The sequence below is a fragment of the Manduca sexta genome, chromosome 7 (genome assembly GCF_014839805.1).
Source record: "Manduca sexta isolate Smith_Timp_Sample1 chromosome 7, JHU_Msex_v1.0, whole genome shotgun sequence".
NCBI lineage: Eukaryota > Metazoa > Arthropoda > Insecta > Lepidoptera > Sphingidae > Manduca > Manduca sexta.
The window spans coordinates 1922171-1943387 of record NC_051121.1 but is presented as its reverse complement, the minus strand read 5'-3'; the positions used below and the strand labels follow the sequence as shown (position 1 = coordinate 1943387).

Here is a 21217-nt window from a genome sequence, read left to right as displayed (position 1 = left end):
AAACAATTAACAAAATATCTAATATATCTAATATCTGCTTATACTTAATTGAGTTATGTAGACATAAATTTTATGGAAACTAAATTGTACTACCTACAAACTACTTAATTTTCGAATACTATTTAAAAACAGGCCCTTACTATAACTTAGACATACTTTCTCTTATTCACGCCTTTTATCCCCAAAGGGGTGGGTAGAGATGTAGCTAGTGCACCTGTTTTCACCGTTATTCTATCCTATGATGTGATTGGCGATATTATCGCGATATTAGGCACAAATAGTACCCAAAAGACAAACCTAATATCACATTGCCCGACCGAGGATTCGACTACAAGACCTCAGTGCCGTAGCCTATGCTACAATCGTTACAAAATATTAGCGTTAACGAAGAAAGCATCTAGTCTTTTGTAGAAGTAGTAACAGACTACCCCTACATCCAAACATATAACGAAAACTACCTATTTAAAATATTAAAATAGAATATAAAATATTTTTAAACTCTACTACAAATTTGTTGAATCATTGTTTACTGTATGATGTTTTTACTCGTCTAGTTCGAAATTCGAAAAATGTAAGCGAATATAATCTTCCCTTTATGGAATGTCTATTTAGTATTGTAGTTAGTGTTATGTCTCATTTAGTCTATCCGCGAATAATTCATGCACGAACATGAATGAATTATGAGTAACGAATACACCCGAATAGGTTATTTACACACTCGTGTTCATGATTATTCGTCTGTAATCGACAAGTATGACGAAACCTTAAAAAAATTAAAAAAAGTTATTTTCCAGATACGATAGTTTACTTAGGAGCCATCGAGTTTAATAGTCACAGATAATAACAGAATTAATAGTCTTTAATTTAAAAAAAAAACATCATTTGGTTGAATATGTGAGAGACTCGATAATAATCAAAATTTTCAAAATATCTATAATTCTTGTTTTGGGTTGTCCATATCTGTTTTCAACTAACCCGTGCTGGTTTTTTAAATGATCTACATAAATTATTTCATTGATTGTGTTTATTATGATTATCTTAGTATGGACTTATAGTAATAGCCATCGATGTACCTACATGACTAATAAACTTATTTAATATAATCCATCCAAAACATCGTGAGGAGACCTGTATACCTGAGAAGCCTCTATAGGAATTTTGAGGGTGTATGAAGTTTACCAATTCGCACTAGGCCAGCGCTGTGGAATAAGGCTTAATCCCACTCAGTAGTAGAGGAGGCCCGTGCCCAGCAGTGGGACAGTATAATACAGGCCTGGTATTATATATAATTTATCAAGATTTATTAACTCATAGGAATGAATCATTGTGGATTTTTCATGCCAAGTGATTTTCATCCATCGGTATCGTTCGAAAACCTAATGTTTGTCGCCTACACTGATTCAGCACGAATAGACAATATCGTAATCTGTATGCATTTATATTAACGTCATGTTTATTTAGAAACACTCCCACAATACAAATACGAAACACATCAGCCGAAATATTTCCGCGACATTTTATAAATTTGCTTAAAGTTACAAAAAAAATGCCATATGATTTTAAAATTTTGGAGTTACTCCAACGTTTATAAATACTCTATGTAAAGACATGCTGGTTGTATTTTTGGATGTAGCCCATTATTCTCGTCTAATTTTCTACGATATGTATTTTGTAGTATTATGACGAATTTTTTCTTACTTAAAATGTAGGTTGTCGACCTACAAGATTCGTTTTGTACTAAACTCGACGTATTACGAATGTTATGAGACGTTAAAAGGTTGACGCATCTTATGGAAACGCGGTCGCGATAGTCAGTTAAAAAACTAAATTTATTTCCGCAGTTTGTTATTCGTGTATATTTGTAAATTTTGGTGCGGTTTGCAATTTAGTAAATAAATACAATTCCTACTGGATGTGGAGAAATTATGAACATTGATTTCTTGTATTTTGTTTTAACTACTTTCTGATAGGGAATTCCTGTGGCAAGTCAAGAACATAACGTATAAGTATAGGTCAGTATATTAATGAAAAACAAATTTAGTTGAAAATGAAAATAATAAAAGAATTCATGAAATCATTAGTTTCTTACGTTACCCGGCAAATATCTACGAATCTTAAATGTTATCTACATTTTTAAAGCTTATCGGTTATAGTACTTTGACCAATCTAACGTTTTCAAAAGAAATATCGCCTCTATTTCATTTTATAGCCTTTTAACAGCTTTCATAAAAACATGAATAATATATTTTTTTATGTTACAACAAATGTTTTTCATCATTCTGCAAAATGTCAAACAAATCCAAGATGGCGTCGTGTGTGCGTCCCTTCGCCGCCGTGTTTCCCGCCCAGCGGCCATTAATATTGTCGCAGATTGTTTGTCATTCACTAATTGATACTGCTTTCATCACTAAATTGGCCGGCGATATCTTTTAGCAGAGTCTCCAGGGTCGAATTTTCATGCGAGTTGTCTAGCCCGCGTTGCATGATAATATATTTTCGACTAAAATAAAACGTGTTTTTTATAAGTAAATTGTAATCGTGACGCAAATATAAATGAATATATTGTTTTTTTTCTTTCTAAAAAAAAAAAACTTTTTTTTGTAGTATTTTCTATCTCCAGTAAATTCAAAAAAATGTCAACTAAGGGTTTCAATTCTAAATACGTGTCCACGACTCAATGTATACCGCGGCCTACACTTTTCACCTACTTATAGTTTCAAAGAGAAACGCTCATGTAGGCGTTTTCGTTCGAGACAGCACATATTTTATAATCATATGACTCAGTCACTGAATCTACTTTTATATTTGTAATTTGACAGACATGCGATCAAATAAACTTTTTTACATTAATATGACGCTGTATTGTATTCTTTGAGGGATTCTCGTTTGTTTGAAATGTTGGGGAAATTTCTTTTGTATGCGCATTGTTGGCAGAAATATAAATTGATTTAACTTCTATATTGAAATGGAAGATATTATATTAAGATTGTGATTTTTTTGTTGAACTGAAGTAAAGCCAACGCTATCCAATCAGATATCAAAGTTTATTTTTCGTAATAAATAATTTAAAATATGCTCGACTTTAAATTTTTTTTTTTGTTGGAGTTACGTAGAACAGTATTTGTAAAGCATTAGAAAGTTATAAGAATACACACTCATGCTTTTTATCCCCCAAGGGGTAGGTAGAACCATAACAGGTGCACCCACTTTCGCCGTGTGTATGCCATATCGGGCACAAATTCCAGATGCCGAGCTGATACAGTGTAATATAACTACGAAACGAGTCGATATCGAGGCAGTCATAATTATCATTTGTCAATAAAAAATATTTAAAAATAAACAAGGAACTAAAGATACAATACTAGTCATATATGCGGGAGTAAAATTTCCTTATTTGTAAAACCTATATTTTAACAATTGTGGAGTGCAATAGATTAATAAATTAGTACCTAACAAGTGGTGCCCGTCTATAGTGGTTACTCACGCAGTGCTCCCTATTTCATTCGACGACGGTAAATAGAGACGGCCGCGTTCAGTTCTGACTGACACAGAGGACGATATCACTCCGACCATTCGCTGTTAAACGAGTACCTGAAACTCTTATACTCTTCGAAACCTTAGTTCCGTTCTTGCTGCGTTCCCCATCCCCCCGACTCTTCTAAAAGTACCGGTGCATGCCAACGAATACGGTAATTCATAGATTAGTACGCACATATCATAATAGTTATTCTCATCCTCCTCTTTAGTGACCGTTCTGAATCGAGGTTCGTAACCCTTCAGTAGGTTGCCCTCAGCATAGTCGCTTAATTTTCAAGGATTGTGAGCGTATAAAGCGCTCACTCAAAGGTCCAGTATGTTTATATGTCTTTTAAATCAAAGTTTGTGAGTTCTCGCGTCTACACAGCACTGCATTATGTCCGTAGCCTAATTATTATAAATGTTAGTCTTCTGACATCTTAATGATTTCTTATGTTTACGCAAATGTTAGACATTGACATAAAACCATTTTACGAATTTTAAAGCGGTTTTTATGTTATATTTTTTCCCGACGTTTCAAACTTTGCAGCCTTCGTGGTCACGGGAGAACTGACTGTTAGGTATCCGAAAAATCAAAGTTACAATATCCACAAATATTTTTCAAGTATACATTGTTTTTTAAAGTTTTTGCTGTTGACGGTCCGATCTACGCATAATGAGCTTACAGTGTCTTGAAGTCTGGCAGCCGGTCTTTTGGGTTCCGATTTAATTCAATGTAAAACTGGATCCCAGGCTTGTGTAAGCTTCCAACCATCTTACCCATTGAAATTCGAATGCTTTTTAATTTCAATAGCCTCGTCAATCATCCTAGGTAGGAATCGGTGTTCTTTGGCAATGATTTGTGGCTTGTTTAGTCGTAGATAATGATGGCTTCTTCAATGTGTTCAGCAACTGCAAACTTCGTAGAGCGTCGATGTTTCACTTCAGCTATATATTTTGTGACAGAACAAAATAGGGCCTTATTCTGTATAACAATGTAAATTCGTAACGGGCATCCTACGTTATCTTCATGGAATTAGTGTGGATTGATACCATGTATGCCAATTTATATAATCTTAAACGGCTCGGCGTCGTACGTAAAGTGCTTTTAACTGTCAAAATAACTTGTGGCATAGAGAATAAGTTCCTAGCATTACCAATCAAACAAACTCTAGTATACAAAGGACGTACAATGTAGTTACTTCACGCTTAATCCGAATACATTGCGCAAATTCATCATCTCAACGCTAAAGACACGTCGACTTGTATTTATATTCATTGATACAGCAATTTGTTAATGTGCATATGTTATGGCACATGGTCACGCGACCTCGCGTCATATCTCATGATTTATCGCCTGATTTGTTTGCTGTTTGAGCATTCATTCATTTGTTTTTATTAATGTGCTTTGATCATGCTAATTATATTAATGCTGAGGACGTTTATAAAAAGACGTTTGAATGTAAATGCAAACTGTTGGTGATCACAGCTGTTTATGTTGCAGTAATTAGCAACTTTTATGTCTTATTCGTTGCTGGGGGAATTGAAAGATGTCTCAGATTCTTGTTAAGTTAGCTTTTTAATCGAAATACCTATTATACATGCTTAAATGGGTTTATTTATTAATCTGCTTATAGGAAAATTTACTTTCTTTACTTTCCTTGACTATTTCAGAATTCTCACCCAATCAATACATAACCATTAAACGGAAAACCACACTGTTCAAAGTTCAAACCTTTCTTTTTTTATTCACTGCCTCAGTGGCGTGTTTGCGTGCGCGGTAAAACAGCTCTTGAAGTCTCGGGTCCGAATCGGGTCGAGCTTATTTATTGTGGATAGTTCTTCTGGCCTATGGTGTGCTCTGTCGGTACATGGTGTGATGACGTCACGCGTTATGTGCAGGGCAGCTGTTGCTGGGTAGACGGCGCCGGACGGTGCGTGCGGTTGACCGACACGTCGCTGCTAGCGCTCAGCGAGGTGGAGCGACGGGCCGTGCAGCAGGCGGCGCTGGCGCGGCTGCAGCAGATCAACCTCGGCACCGCAATCAAGATACCTGAAGGTAGGAAATAGAAAGGTATTTACGGACTATGCATAAGCGTAGCTTGGAGATAAGTCATAGCCAAGATGCCGTCATACAATCTTTAACGCATATAGAAAACAAAATATATATATGGGAATGAAAAAAATATATGGAACTCCATGTTGCATTTCTTGAGAAGAATTGATGTTCTCTCTGTTTGACTCTTGACTGTGACGATTTCGCGTTGTTCTTTGATCTGTCAGTAGAAAGATTAGTAATTTGATAAATGAACTGAAGTTGTCGCTTGAGCACCTGGATTGCGGTCGTCATCAGAACAATTAACAAGGATCTCTGAAACTGAGTAACATTTGATCATTTTCCCACTTGATACTGTTAATCATTCTTCAAAGACTTGTCTAAAATAGTCTATTAATATACTGTTAATATTGTAAATGCAACGCTGTATGCTATGTTTTCACGTAACCCATTAGACTGATTTTGATGTGGTATGAAGTAAACTTGAACGAAAAAGGCAACTTAATGATTTTTTTACGCCAACTAGAATCCAAGCGAAGCCACGAGCATATAGTAAATTTAAAAGTACGAACCCAAACACACTTACGCGGAAGAGGTAGAAATCATTTGTCATTTATAACATACCATACATTATTAATTCTACATGAATATAATAAAATAAGAGCCACGTTTAAACACAAACTCCGCTACATTATAAAGTGATTATGGTATTATTTGACTCGTAAAGCCGATCGCGCGAGTTGGTACTGTGCCAGTAGTGTCGCGGTGTCGGAGTTGTGGCCCATTAAAATAGCGCTGGTCTCCAGATCCCGGCAGATTTATAGCAACTAACAACTATATATTACGATAGTACGTGAGGCAGGCCACTAGCTCGTCTGTCTTTAATGGTATAAAAAAAAACTCGTTACGCGACCATGTCATGATATCTCCATGAAATTTGCGTGGAATAGTATTCTGTATGTCAATTTCTATTGTCTTAAAGGCAACGCGGTGCGTTACGTGTGTTACACATTTTCAAAATAACGTGTGGCATAGGCAATAAGGCCCTTGGTTTGGCTGCCTTGGTGGCGTAATTGTTTTGCGTGCGCGATACGACACTGCTCTGAAATCCCGAGTTGAGCAGTGGTATTGGGTTTTTCTGCTCAATATTACGATAGGTTCGCAATATGGGATGGAACACATAGTCGAAAAGTGGGTGCCGATTACACCTCTGCCTACTCTGCGTGATGTGTGTGTTGTTGTGTTGCAAATGGTTTATATCCACGTATTAATTTAGGTGACATGTAGGGCTAAACGTCATTTACGGATAAACGTCAGTTATTAACTTGTTAATTTTGCCTCAGACTTCAAGCGCCTGTATTACGGTATCTGAATAAAAGACACTCTTTAAATAATACTAAATATGACGACCAAAATAAAAGTCACACTATCTAGCTTTCGAAAAAATTAAATGAATATTATTTGTATTATTTAAAAAAGTGTCTTACGCTAACCTCACATCGAAGAGCACAAGGACAAGGTTAATAAAACCAATAATGTTATATGATTGTTGTTCTATTGGCACTGTATTTTTTTTTAGAAGTAAAGCAAATTGTGTAAGGTTTTTATTTGATGAACTTGTCTTACATTTGTATTGGGTTTGTGATAGAAAATGTAAACGTACCTAGGTGTTAATGTTTAAACTATATCATATCTTTTTCTCACGGAGAAAGTGCGGCCTTTACCCCCTACCGCCCAGCCTCAACGTGGGCGACTGCACAGTTTTGTGAGGGTCAGCGGCCCTACGATCATGCGCTGAGCCGTCCAATAAAAGAATATGTTGGGCGACCATCGGGCCGCCTAACACTATATACAAACCTAGAATACTAAGTAAAACTCCGTGCTGGCCATCTTTTGCGCATTAGGGACGGCTGCGGGTTCCTCCAGTAAGAATTGTCTAGTCGTCCTCCGCAAAACTCCACTGTACCTCATGGTAAAGGTAGTGTAGTCCAAAATTTCTCCCAGCGAGAAAAGTGTTGCCACTCGGCGGTCATCAGAATTATGTCGTTATTGCAATATTGTCTATATCCCTTAATATACTATTGCCAAAGGAAATATAATTAACTATAGTAAATGTGTTATGCATGTCTGTTATTTAAATAAATAATTAAATTTAAAATATATACGACTTCTTTAAAATATCCCTTTAATTTTACTCTAAAGAGTTGAATAGAAATCGGTTTATAGCCATGTCGCGTCTATTTCATAATTTTATAGTCTCAATTTATCTACGAACACGGGTAGTTGATGTATATATGTCATAAAACGGGCGAAGTATCCTAAAACATTTAACATGCAACGAAATCACAGGTGACCTACTCGTCTGTGTATAAATAGAATGACAGATACAAGAGTTGCGCGCAGGGCTGTCGCAATACTAATTGTGGAATTGATTATTGATTGTATTGCAAAGCCCTGGGAAGCTTATCTTTGTACGCATGCTAGTTTCAATCATTACGAATAATGTGTTATAGGTTGTTCTTTTTCAAAATTCTAGTTATCTAGGTAGCTAGGTAAGTATCGCAGTTACATTGGTACATTATAGTTTATTCCAGAAACCGCATGGTTACTATTGTTTTTTTTTTTGAGAGAAGATGCATTACACGTATCGAAATGTATAACTATGTATAACATAGTTATTTACTACATCATTGGGTATCAAACTAGATTAACTGGATTTATAATTATTTATCTACATTATTTCAAAGGTTGAGATTATTATGAAGTATTATATAGCTAGTTTTAGAATAATTGTATATTTACTATTTATTTATATGCCAAAAGAACATTTTCAAAATACTCTTTACACATCAGTATTTTACTTGTTACATAGTTGTTAGTGGTTGAACAATTTATACAATTTATCCATGTAAAATTTTTCATACGCAAAACTAATGTGAGGTCTCAGTTTCGCATCCCGGGTTGGATAAAGTGATATTGAGTTTTTCTGCTCAGTATAAAATGGGTGCCCTGGGGGCAGCTTTAGTTACTCCTTCGGATATAAAGGCGTTGCTTGTTTTTTTGTTGTAAACATACATATATTTTTAGCGCATTTTATTAACTTCCTATAATTATCACGCCCTACAGCCCTACCATCGCGTCTATTTTCAAAATGGCCGCGTGCGTTAAATACGTGGCGTGTGCGCGGCGCGGCGACGCGCGGGGGGCGAGGGGGTCGTTACGCAAACGTGACGTGCCGTGACGTCACCGTGACACCGCCCGGCGAGCCACTGCCGCATCGCTGCCTCGTACTATTGCATTTATAGACATTTGCTTGTTCCGGATCACGAATAGGATCAGCAATGACGTAAATGTTGACGGGGTGTTGGGCTTAGGGCTGTGGTTCTAGGACTGAGATTTTAGGTTATCTTCCACCTGCTGTACCACATTATCTATCAGTTTTTAGTCGTTATATATAAGTTGACCAAAGGCTAAAGATGATTATGATGAATGTAGAGAAGGCGTAACAATTTAAAGAGCATTTGGGAGAAAAGAAACTATTTGGCTTTCTGTTTGACGTTAACCTCTGTGTGTTTTCTAATTACCTGAGACTGTATATCCTACAAATTTTACATTGTTAAGGCGGCCGGTTATAAAAACTAAATCAACAAAACATAATTGAGAAAGTTTGTTGTGGTGATCCTACACTGCAATGGTATAGAGTAGGTGGGAGAAGACAGTGCTTACATGACTGTAATACAGAAGAGTGATATTTAAACTGAATACAGCATATAACATGCTAACCTAACACCCAGGGACAATATCCAAAATCAATAAATGACCCCAAACTCTATCTTTAGATCGATTCTAATAATAAAACAATCACGACAAACCACCTGTAAGCACGTTTTACTTGTGCTAAGATATATTCTATATCCGGCCGGATAGCGACCACCGTGCACAAGGTGTTAAATTCCGCCATAATGGCCCGCGTAAGTGTTGCGTTCCGAGATCAGCCTGCGTATACCCTGTTCTAACAGGCCGGCATAATTGTGTCGACTGCCGAGGGGTAATCATCTCTCGTCAGTCGACATTCTATTGGACCCCCCTCCACTTACCATCATCTGCAATGGGTTGACATTGCCATGGCCGGACAAAAAAGGGTCGGTTGTTTGGTCTGCATATAAATAATAGTGGATTATAATTTAATAAAATCTCCCACGTAGTATTTAATTAGACGATCCTTTAACAGAGCTGTCATATGACCGCGCGAAGGTGGGTACTTGCCAAATACCTGATGTATTGAAAGTAAATCACACAGATTACCGACTCGTAAATATGTTTTGTGTAATAAATATAGATTTAGTTTATGATAAAGGTAATCCGGAATGCATTATGGATGTAGGGAACCCTGGAGATGGAAGGCGAAATTCTGGAATGCCTTATGTAAAACGCCCAGTAGAGACAAGAAATAATCACAATAATTTGAAATCACTTTATGTTAGCACACTTCGCTACCTGCTCCTTTGTCAGGAGTTGGTATTTGAATGACTGGTATTTTTGCTGGTGGTAGGATATATTTTATATCCGCCCGGATAGTGACCACCGTACACAAGGCGTTATAACCCACCATAGTGGCTCACGTAAGTTGTTCCGTTCCGGTATCAGTCTGTGTATGTTCCGTTCTAACAGGCCTGCATAATTCTGTTGACTGCCGAGGGGTAATCATGTCTCGTCAGTCGACTTTCTATTGGACCCCACTCCACTTGCCATCAGGTCTATTGGAGGCAATTTGTCGAACATATAAAAAAATAATAACAAAAAACAATTTATCTGCCGCATACACCAAGGTCTAAAATCCCATGGTGACACACGTGAGGTCTTCGTATTCCGATCAGCCTGTGTATATCCATAAACATGCTGCCCTAATTGTGTCATCTAGCGAGGACTAACCCGAGATCAGCCTGTGTATATCCACAAACGTGCTAGCATAATGGTGTCGACTGACGAAGACTAACCATCTCTCGACATTGGACATCCTATCTAGACTCCATTTTACGTACCCTCCTCAGTAGGGTCGCATTGCCGTCATCATCATCATTTCAGCCCTTGAATCCACTGCTGGACATAGGCCTCCCTCATTGAGCGCCACAGGGACCGGTTCCAGGCCGCCCTCAACCATCGGACTCTGGCGATTTCCCATATTCCTGTACCCGCATGAAAAATTATACTATTTGACGCGATATCAGAGCTTGACCCCAAACACGACAGTCGCGACTCTCAACTGACGCACTGTTTACGCCGGCATGTGATTTGGCATAAACAACGCTGCATTCTTTTTTAATGTTTTTTCTAGGTGTTTACCAATAACTGTCTGAGTTTTTTGAATAGGCTTTGAATATTGACTTTTTATGATGAATTACTTCCTTGACGTCTCGAGTTAACCGTGACACATTGATAATAGCGAATTCTTTAAGAATTTCCAATTGTTGGGCATAAATGTGACTGCGTCGGTCTTGTACTTGTATTATGTGCGCGGTACGCATAGCTCCGAAGTCTCGGGTGCGAATTTTGAGGCGAGTAAAGTGGTATTAGATTTATTTGCCTAATATCAGCCTGGAGTATGTATTTTATGCCCGATATGGCGATAGACTCGTCCCCTATCTCGTCATTTGAACAAACATACTTGGCGAAAAGTGGACGCCTTGGTTGCATTTTTGCCTCCCTCTTCAGCGATAAAAGCGTAATACGTCTTTGTATTTAGGGAGCATATGAGAGTCCGTCTCATTAGGTATTGTCTTTTAGTTCGAATGACATTATAGCCGATGTATCATCTAAGCGTTATGGGACTTATGTTTGATATTTTAAGATAAGTGTAGTGCGGTATAATGCGTTGTATAGGTAATTTAAAATTTTAGAGGTTGTTTCTACTATTCATGAGGTAATAACACATTTCTGTACAGGAACTCGAACACAACAAACAAACCATTATAATTGTGTCAACTGGCGAGGGGTAATCATCGCTCGTCAGTGGACACTCTGTCTGGACCGTACAGCACTTAGCATCAGGTGAAGTAAAGTTACTTTGCTACGCACGTATAAAAGAAACTGGAGGCATGTTCTCCATCAGCTATATCTAATGCATAACGGAAAGCAAAGTTTTCATAGATATGTCGGTATTGATTATCTTATACAGGCTTTTGCTTGCGGCTTCACCGGCATGAAGGAGTTTTCCGGGATAAAAGTCCCGCTATATATTTTCCCGGGATAGAAAGCGGCCTATAAACTACCCGGGGTTTTAAATCTCCATACTAAATTTCATAAAAATCCGTTCACTAGATTTTCAGAAAATCGATAACATATAGACAGACAGTAGATAGGACTTTGTTTATAATATGTATAGATAGATTAAGGACTTGGACAAAAGTCATCCGAGGTTTTCAATCTAAAGGCGATTTAAAACTGGTTCCGAAGACCATTTACTAACTTCACCACACTTATCCCTAAAACTGGATGATAGTACAGAAGGAATGGGTTTAAAACCCTTACATCACCCACAAGTCATAGTTTCGTCATTCCATTGTCTAAAATAGTATTTAATATGAACAGCAGTGAATCAAAACAGTTTTGTCACACGAAGCTTATTTAAGACAATGAGATCGAGTGTGGCGCATACCTCGCATGCCGAAGTTATTTATAGCAAGTGCGAGATTGGATGCGAGTACTCCGTCTTGTTGCTATGTATGTACCCTCGGAAGGGTGGACAGAGTTGAGATATAAAACGAATTTTCAGTCTATGAATGACAAACTTATCATGATGTAGATTATGAATTCTAGTCTAGTGTCTCAAGTCTACGCAATTTAATTAGTATTTTTTTTATTGACCTAGATATCGAATCGAAATATCAATTACTTATGTAGGACTAGGGCTCCTTTCATCCATTTTATTATTCCAAATAAGTAGAAAGTAAGAGGGGTAGGAGGAATTTGATCCAATGTAGATCCGACACTTATATTCTGGGTATATTATTGTTTGCACTATAGTCTATCTCTCTTATCCATAAACTTTTTTTATCTAAGGACGGAGAATTGCTGTGATAACAAGTCTGTTTCTCAGTGCAGACGGCATGGCAGCCTTCACAGTGCGTAGACATAGGGCCGTTGTGATTGGATAATATTGAGATACAACTTGAATCTAATTGGCTGTCAGATAAACAAAGCTGAACAAACAGCAAGCTGTCAGATAAACAAAGCTGAGAAACAGACTTGTTATCACAGCAATGCTCCGTCTGTAGATAAATAACGTCTATGAATAAGGTGGTATATCTTCAAACGATAAAGCTATGTCAACCAAAGCTGTATTTATTTGTCAAACTGTAAAGCCACGGTTCCTAGTAGAGTCTTAGTTTACCTACCATACTTCGCGCGGAGGAAAAAACATTTTGTTTATCTAATATAGTGTACGTTACGATGTAAATACATTTAATGTGTTACGCAGAAACAATAAATGTAAAAAAATCGTAAACCGACGACCTCAGCCAGCCGTGGAAGAAGACGTATTAGAGACCGGACTATCTGAATGGTACAATGCTAAACCGTTACCTGACTGGTTTCCTCATTATAACACTTCACGCCTTTATCCGTGAAGCGGTAGGCAGGGGCGCAACCAGTGCATCTAATTTTCGTCATATATGTTTCGTCCCATGATGTAATGGGGGCGAAACTATCGCCATACGGGGCCAAAATTTCGGGCTTTAGAATTCTGAGCAGAACAAAATAATATCTCTTACCTATTAATACAATACATTTGTTGTAACTAGTAAGAATTTTCTCTAATTATTAATAAAATGAGTAAATGGACGTAATCCGTGTTAAAACTGCAATTCATGTCAAATCGACGAGAAGCGTTTCCTTATGTAGTTAGTTATATTATATAGGAACGAACTTTTTGCATTCACGCTCCCCTCTACTTTTTAATTCCAATACTTTAGGGCTGAAAGTATATTTATGAGTCGTCTGGTTTTGTTTTATCGAACGAATCACATGCATGTATATCTAAAAAAAACATAATTCTAATGAAATTACTGAGTTTGCTAATTTCAAATTCAAAACTCTGGTATATCCGTTCATCACGAGATTTAAACTTAAAATAATTGAATTTATTTTGTGCCCAGAATAGACGGTTATTTTTATAGTATATAGTATTTTATTGGCCATTTCGATACGGGCCATTTCCTGTGCGCTCCGGGGAATAGTAATATTTGTCTACACGGCCAACTTTATGTGATCCGCTTGATTTTTCGGGAAAATTAATTTAATTATAAGATTATTTTTTTTGCAGTTTGTCTTGAATTTTATGTGAAACCTTCCAGATATATTTGTAAATCTATTTTTTTTTAATTTTTTTTGCTGTTGTTTGTCACGGGATTTATGTTACGGTTTTAATATTTATACTACGTAGGATAATCTTATAACACGGGTTTGAAGAAGCCTTTATTATAAATCCCCTGTTGAACTATTATAAAATAAACTTATTTGTTGGTTGAATATAACTTCGTAATTACGTACAAATAAACTATATTTTATATGTATATTTTTGTATATAATAAAACATGTAATCATGCAGAACCCGCTACCAATTCCTATCTGGATATTCAACATAGAATAATCATGATAAGATTTGGGTTTAATGACTGCTGGTGCTAGGATATATTTTATATCCGCCCGGATAGCGACCACCATACACAAGGTGTTAAAATCTGCCATAGTAGCCTACGTAAATGTATCGCATTCCGGGATCAGCCTGTGTATTCCGATTCCAACAGGCCGGCATAATAGTGTCGACTGTCGAGGAGTAATCATTTCTCGTTAGTCGACATTATATTTGACCGTATTTTGCCGTGCCCATATTAAATAAAAAATATATCTTACAGCAGGCGATAGCCTAGTTGGTTGTGTAACGGACTTCCGAGACGAATGTCCGCAGGTTCAAATCCCAAGGGCACTCACCTCCGACTTTTCTAAAAGTTATGAGTGTATTATTTGTGAATTATCGCTTGCTTTAACGGTGAAGGAAAACATCGTGAGGAAACCTGCATACCTGAGAAATGCTCTAAGAATTTGAGGGTATGTGAAGTCTACCAATCCGCACTGGGCCAGCGTGGTGGACTAAGGCCTAATCCCTCTCAGTAGTAGAGGAGGTCTGTGCCCAACAGTGGGACAGTATATAATACAGGGCTGATGATATTATATTATTTATCTTACACCATACACAAAATATTTTTCACAGTAAAAAATAAACTCAAGAAAACATTATAAATGTTGTATCGGGGTGACAAATCAATCCATAAAAATATTCACAGGAATATTCACCGGATATTACGATATTGTATCTGTCACTCAAACAAGCAAATTGCTTATTAAATATATATATGTAAATATGTCTACAGTTATTCCACCTATCATCACTTATAAAAATGTTTTGACGCTATGTTTTAAGAAGGTGGGTTGAGCTAAGAAAATGATTTGCAGACACTATAGCAGCAGTGCCGACTATAAGGAGACGCAAACTGGCAATTGTCAGGGATCTCGTACTACGTTAGCCCCATTTTTATTGAAATTACTAATCTGTTAAACTAATAGAAGCATCTTACTCTCGCGTCGGCTACGTGCTCTAGGTTCCGCTTAGCTTTAGTATTCAAAGGCTACGTTCGCTTATGTTATGTTCAGTTATGATAATAGTATGCACAAATGTGAAATTATTTATGTTAAGTGTAGTGCGGAATTTAGCAGAGCAACCTTGTATTTCTGCAGTTTGGTCTCTTTCTCTTCTCTTCTCTCTTTTTTCCTACTGCCAGTCTTAAAGGAAAAAAATGGGGAAAAGGAAAGGTATGTTCAAATTGCTGGAAATCTCATGCACTTTTCGAAATGCAATAGAATGCTGTAACTTCATTTTTCTTTAAATACTACCCCAATCAAACCCCATAACCCCATTTTTAATATATCTCATCTTCTTTCACTAATAAGGATATTTGTACCCGCCCGAATAGCGACCACAATAATAATAAGGTCTATAGCCCGCCATAGTGTTACATACATACATACATACATACATACATACATACATACATATATCTAGTTTCGAACCTCGAAACAATTATGCCAACTGGTGAGGGCTAATCATCTCTCGTCAGTCTCTATCCGAAAACCACTCCAATAGGTGCAGTTAGATTAGTAATTATCCTTGGTTGTAACGCAGCCTTATACGTGAGTAGAATCTGATTAACCGTCGCGTGACAGGATGTCTGCGCAGGCGCTGGCACGCTGCACCCGCCCCTCCATTATCTCTATATCGCCTCAAATTATTTACAGCGCTGTAAATCGCTCAGGCGAGCGGTTAACACTCTGTTTCCCATGTTGTGATAGCTCGCCACTCCGTCTTGGCAGGCGCGTCTAACTATATCCGACTAAGATTGTTTGTTTATTTTCTTATGAATTTTTGTTGGGTCGTTTAAAAGTCAAAATGTTTTGTCTGAGTGTCAATTCGGTGCCTTAGCGAATTGCTTAGTTGTTAGTCATAATTTATTCCACTTTGATGGTTTTTGAATAAATTATTTATTTATAAAAACACTTAGATGTCTACTATTTATTTTGTAGTTGAAAGAATGCGTTAAAATAATTATAATTAGAAAATAACTTCCTGCCTCTCTAACTCCGCATATAAGCTATTTTATAGCGTTTTAAAAACTGTTATTCTCGTTTCGTTCCACATTTCATATAAAAAAATGTATTTCGCGTGCGTTTCGCGACACGTGAATTACTCAAAATTATAAATAACTTTATTGTAAAACGTAAAAATTATAGTTACAGTCTGGTTGTGAGAGAAATCTGGAGCAACGATTTATAAAGTGTCTACTTAATGCGCTAGTAACGCTTTATTTACGTCAAAACTGTGCAAAATTATGCTTTGTTGAACAAATATATGCAATAACTGCAGAGAATTTGCCAGAATAATTTCTGTGCCGATCATGAGATCAATGTATTTTTTAGTAATTACGTAAAGAATTGAAACTCATATTATAATTTTTCCATTGATTTTATTGTCTCAAACATCTTATACATCATACATTTTATACTCCTTTGAGTTAAATTAATATTATTAGTTTTAAAAGTTATAAATAATTTTTACGTCGTATAAATTAAGACACTGGCATAAACTTTAGTTTGTTTATAAAACTCTATATTTCTTAACATAAAGATACTCGAAACTCGGGCTAGCAAGTCATATAATTGATGCTAGGACGCCCAAACGAACCCTTTGATAAAATCTCTAATATAAAATGAAATACTGCGTCGAAAGACGAGTGCAAACTAGACTGAATAATGGCGCAAAGTGACAGAGATAAATTAATTCTCACAGGAGGATAACTGAATATAGATCAGTTTATTACGCTAACGTTTCGGAGAAGTAATCGGGCAATCGTAGTACAATTAAATTGCTTATTGATTTATTATATCATTTATTTATGTTATAGGTACAGTTATATTTATTATATGTGAGGGTCCACCTAAGTGGGTACCCTTGCAATGTCTATTTCTGTCAAGCAGTAGTGTGTAGTAACTGTTGTGCACCGGTTTGAAGGAAAAAAAATAACATCACATTTCTCAGGATAGCAAGCACACTATAATACCATACTGTACTTTGTAATTCAAGGTGTTGGATGGTGTGTCTACTGTTTATGGGCGGTCGTATCTCTTACCTCTAAGCGCAAGGCAAGCTGGTCTCGTCATTCAAAGTAATAAAAACGTACATAATTCTCTTTAACGTGAGGTCCACGCTAGGCTGTATCTGTATCATAGACATAAGTTTTACTTAAAATAATTATTATTCTAAAGTATAGGTGTGTGTGTAATATTATGTTATGTTTGTATAATATTATGAAACAATCAAATTATTCATAAAAAAATATAGTTAAGTAACTCATGACTGTGAAAACCTTAGTTTGCCACATCTGCTCGTAGAGTCTGCCAGGTCTTATTGGAGACCACATTCAGTATTGAAGGCCTGATTCAAAACTTCTGAGTGAATATACTCTACTAACAACTAAATCTACGTAGCTTTTTAATACGATAATTGTCAAATAAAATTTACTTAAACATTTATTTAAACTTACACGTTAACTGGCGGATAACAATTACTTAAAGATTGTGAAAGAATCCCTTATTCTTAATACTTTACAACAAATAATAGTAGTATTTCTATTCGTCGAAATATAATCTGATCTAATCCTAAGAAATCGCCCGTACATTCTCAGCAGTGTGGAACGCGCCTACGTCGTATTAAAGCGTAATATTTTACGAAAATAGCGTCTGTTTGTCATATTTATATAGTGTTTGAAAGCGTTAATATAATGTGCTATAACATGAGGTTTAATGCTTGTCTCTATCTAGTCGGTGTCGTATTTATTTAAGCTGGCAGGTAATTCTGTATGACAAACGTACCCTGTAAACAAATGTTTATTGCAGAGGATTTCTCTTACAGTCTTACTGTGGTCAACATTATTAGGTTAAATAAACACTTTTCTACAGCCCATTTCATTTTTATCTTTTATTTTTTTGAATGACGAGACAAGCTTGCCTTGCGCCTGATGGTAAGCGATATGTATGCCTATAATCAGTAGTAATACCATCCAACACCTTGAATTACAAAGTATTGTTTGGTATTTCACTGCGCTCGCCTGAGACGTGAGATGTTAAGTCTCATTATGTCAAGTAGTTACATTGGCTACAATGTTTTTCGAACCGGAATAATAGTGAGTACACACTGCTGCTTGGCAGTAGAAATAGACGTTGCGGTGGTACCTTACCAGGCGGACTCTATCACTATCACGTCTAAGATCTTTTTTAGACTTATATAATAAAAGTCTCGGTGTAAACTGTTTTCATATAAATAGTAATAAAATGAATGCTTGGGTAAATTAGGGTAATATGAGTTGACGTGGTAATCCAGTTGTTCCAAGATTACTAGTAAACGCAACAACGTTTCCTAATACGTAGAATACAGGTTGAATTGCCATTTTGTATTTTGTAATGTTCCACAATTGTTTACACGTTATTTATGTAAGGACGGAGCATTGCTGTGATAACAAGTCTGTTTCTCAGTGCTGACGGCATGGCAGCCTTCGCAGTGCGTAGACATAAGGGCTGTTGTGATTGGCTAATATTGAAATACAACTTGAATCTAATTTGCTGTCATATAAACAAAGCTGAACACACAGCAAGCTTTCAGATAAACAAAGCTGAGAAACATACTTGTTATTACAGCAATGCTCCGTCCTTAGATAAATAACGTCTATGAATTAGGGGATTACTGTATAGCAATATTCTAAAACAACGACATTACCTCGTCTTCTAGTTGTACCCTAAGTCACTCTATATACCTTTAGTACAAATTTATTAATGACCAGATAAAACTTGTTTCATAGATTAAAAATTAAAATATAATGTAATAAAAAATATACTTTTATATGTAAGTTTATTTTCCTACGCATTCTAATTCAATGAATAGATAAAAATAAAAAAAATAAATAAAAATGCTTTATTCATCACGTAGGCGAACATGGTTGCACTTATGATAAGTCAAGGGACATGAGAATATTTAATTATTACTTAATTAAATTAGCTTATATAAAAAAAGACAATTTATATCGAAAATAAAATAAATGAAAAATATACTTAGTAAACAAGAAGCCAGCTCGGGCTGGCAGGGAAGAAGAAATAAAATTATGTATATATGTATTTTTGAATAAGCAATAAGGGAGAAACGCGTCGCGATCCTCACCGGTGAGGACAATAAAAGCCCTAACCTAGCTAACCTACCAGCCTTTCACTAACTACCTAAGCGATGACTACCCGAAGAAGAAAGGCAGAAAGAAACTCCGGGCTTTATTTTTGTCATCAATTGTCCATTCTTTTATAATATTGTTATTAAATATATATTTTTTTAATAAGTCTTTTCTATACAAAGTCTGATTAATTATATAAGCTAATACACGCACATCACCGTAAAAGTGCGGAGAAAATCCACATAAAAGTATTTAGCAATAACTAAAAATTAACGAAAAAAAACAATAATAGTAAAAAAAATTATAAAAACTATGAAACAGTGTACAGCGTGCATACGCCTACATTTACAAACATAATATTTTCATTTCATATTTTGTCATAGATCTCGGTCAATATAATTTAGATTATAAATTTTAAGGCTGATGCAACAAAATGATCGGTCGGTCGTCTATTATACATTGATAATTCAATGAGTCAATATAAAATAAAATATGTCAGGGACATTTAAAACTGTTACCCAGTATAATGTCAAAATTGTAGAAAGGTACTCATGAGACGTTTATGTAGTTAATTTCTAATATTGGCGTTAACATAGGGTTGGACAGGGTGTGCAGGACTGTTTTTCCAAACCGTCTGATCATCGAGGTAATCCTTTACATTATAATACCCCTTTGACATTAACTCGCGCTTAATATGACACTTAAATTTGTAGCCGGGCAGATTGGTTATTTCAAGAGGAATTTTTTTATAAAATTTAATACAATTCGCTAGATAAGATTTATTTGTTTTACAGAGCCTGAAATTTGGAACAACTAGTTTATTCTTATTTCTAGTGTTCAAACAGTGCAAGTCACTGTTTTTCATAAAAGTACCTAGGTTCTTACGGACATACATAATATTTTGAAAAATGTATTCAGCTGGCAAAGTCAGTATATTCACCTCCTTAAACAGTTCTCTAAGGGAATCGCGAGACCGAAGGTTATAAATTGCACGAATCGCTCTTTTCTGTAAAATAAAAATGGTCTGCAGATCTACTGCAGTACCCCACAGAAGAATGCAATAAGACATAATGCTGTGGAAGTAAGCGAAATATACTAACCTTGCCGTAGCCACATCAGTTAAATATCTGATCTCCCTAATAGCAAAGACTGCAGAACTCAATTTACCCGAAATTCTTTGAGTGTGGGGTCCCCATTGTAATTTCCTATCGATAGAAACCCCAAGGAAGACTGTAGAGAGTACTAATTCTAGTTTATTCCCGTCTAAATCAATATCAGTTCCATTAATCTAGATAAGTTTTAATTTTTGATAGAAAAATACCTATATCCCACTACTATAAGTAGATAAAAATTATTTGACATAATTAACAAACAGTTAATAAAAATATATTTAGAACAAAATTCTCTTTTAGTACAAGAATGACTACTAAAACTTTTAGCACGAAATCCAGGTGACTACATAAATCTGACTTTAATGTGTTTTTAAAAATAACGTAAATATTCAGGCCGTGTACGCATTCACGTGCATCGTGTTTTCGTGAAATTTCAGACCTTGGTGTTAACTTTATAACTTTACGATACAGAATAAATGCAAGAGGTATCTGTACGTCATTTATTTTGAAATTGTCAAGTATTTTGGGATTATTTAAAAATAAATGTGACGGTAATTTTCGATTAAGATTTTATGCTTCACGATCTGAAACATGATGCTTAGTATTATAATGAGTTAAAGTTCATAAAAACATTATAGATAGACGTGCTTTCAGGCTGTTTATCACGCCTCTGCTAAGGGGTAGGTAGAAGTGTAACCAGCCACCCATGT

General features: G+C 36.0%; 1 protein-coding gene across 2 annotated transcripts in view; it reads left to right on the top strand.

Annotated features, from left to right (window-relative positions):
- LOC115455561 overlaps positions 1-21217 on the top strand; it is a 53353-nt gene that overhangs the window by 4654 nt on the left and 27482 nt on the right. For both annotated transcript variants that reach the window (XM_037447728.1, XM_030184185.2), the window contains exon 2: positions 5419-5575. In XM_037447728.1, coding sequence (XP_037303625.1) covers positions 5419-5575 — 157 coding nt within the window. The remainder of the gene's footprint in view (positions 1-5418; positions 5576-21217) is intronic.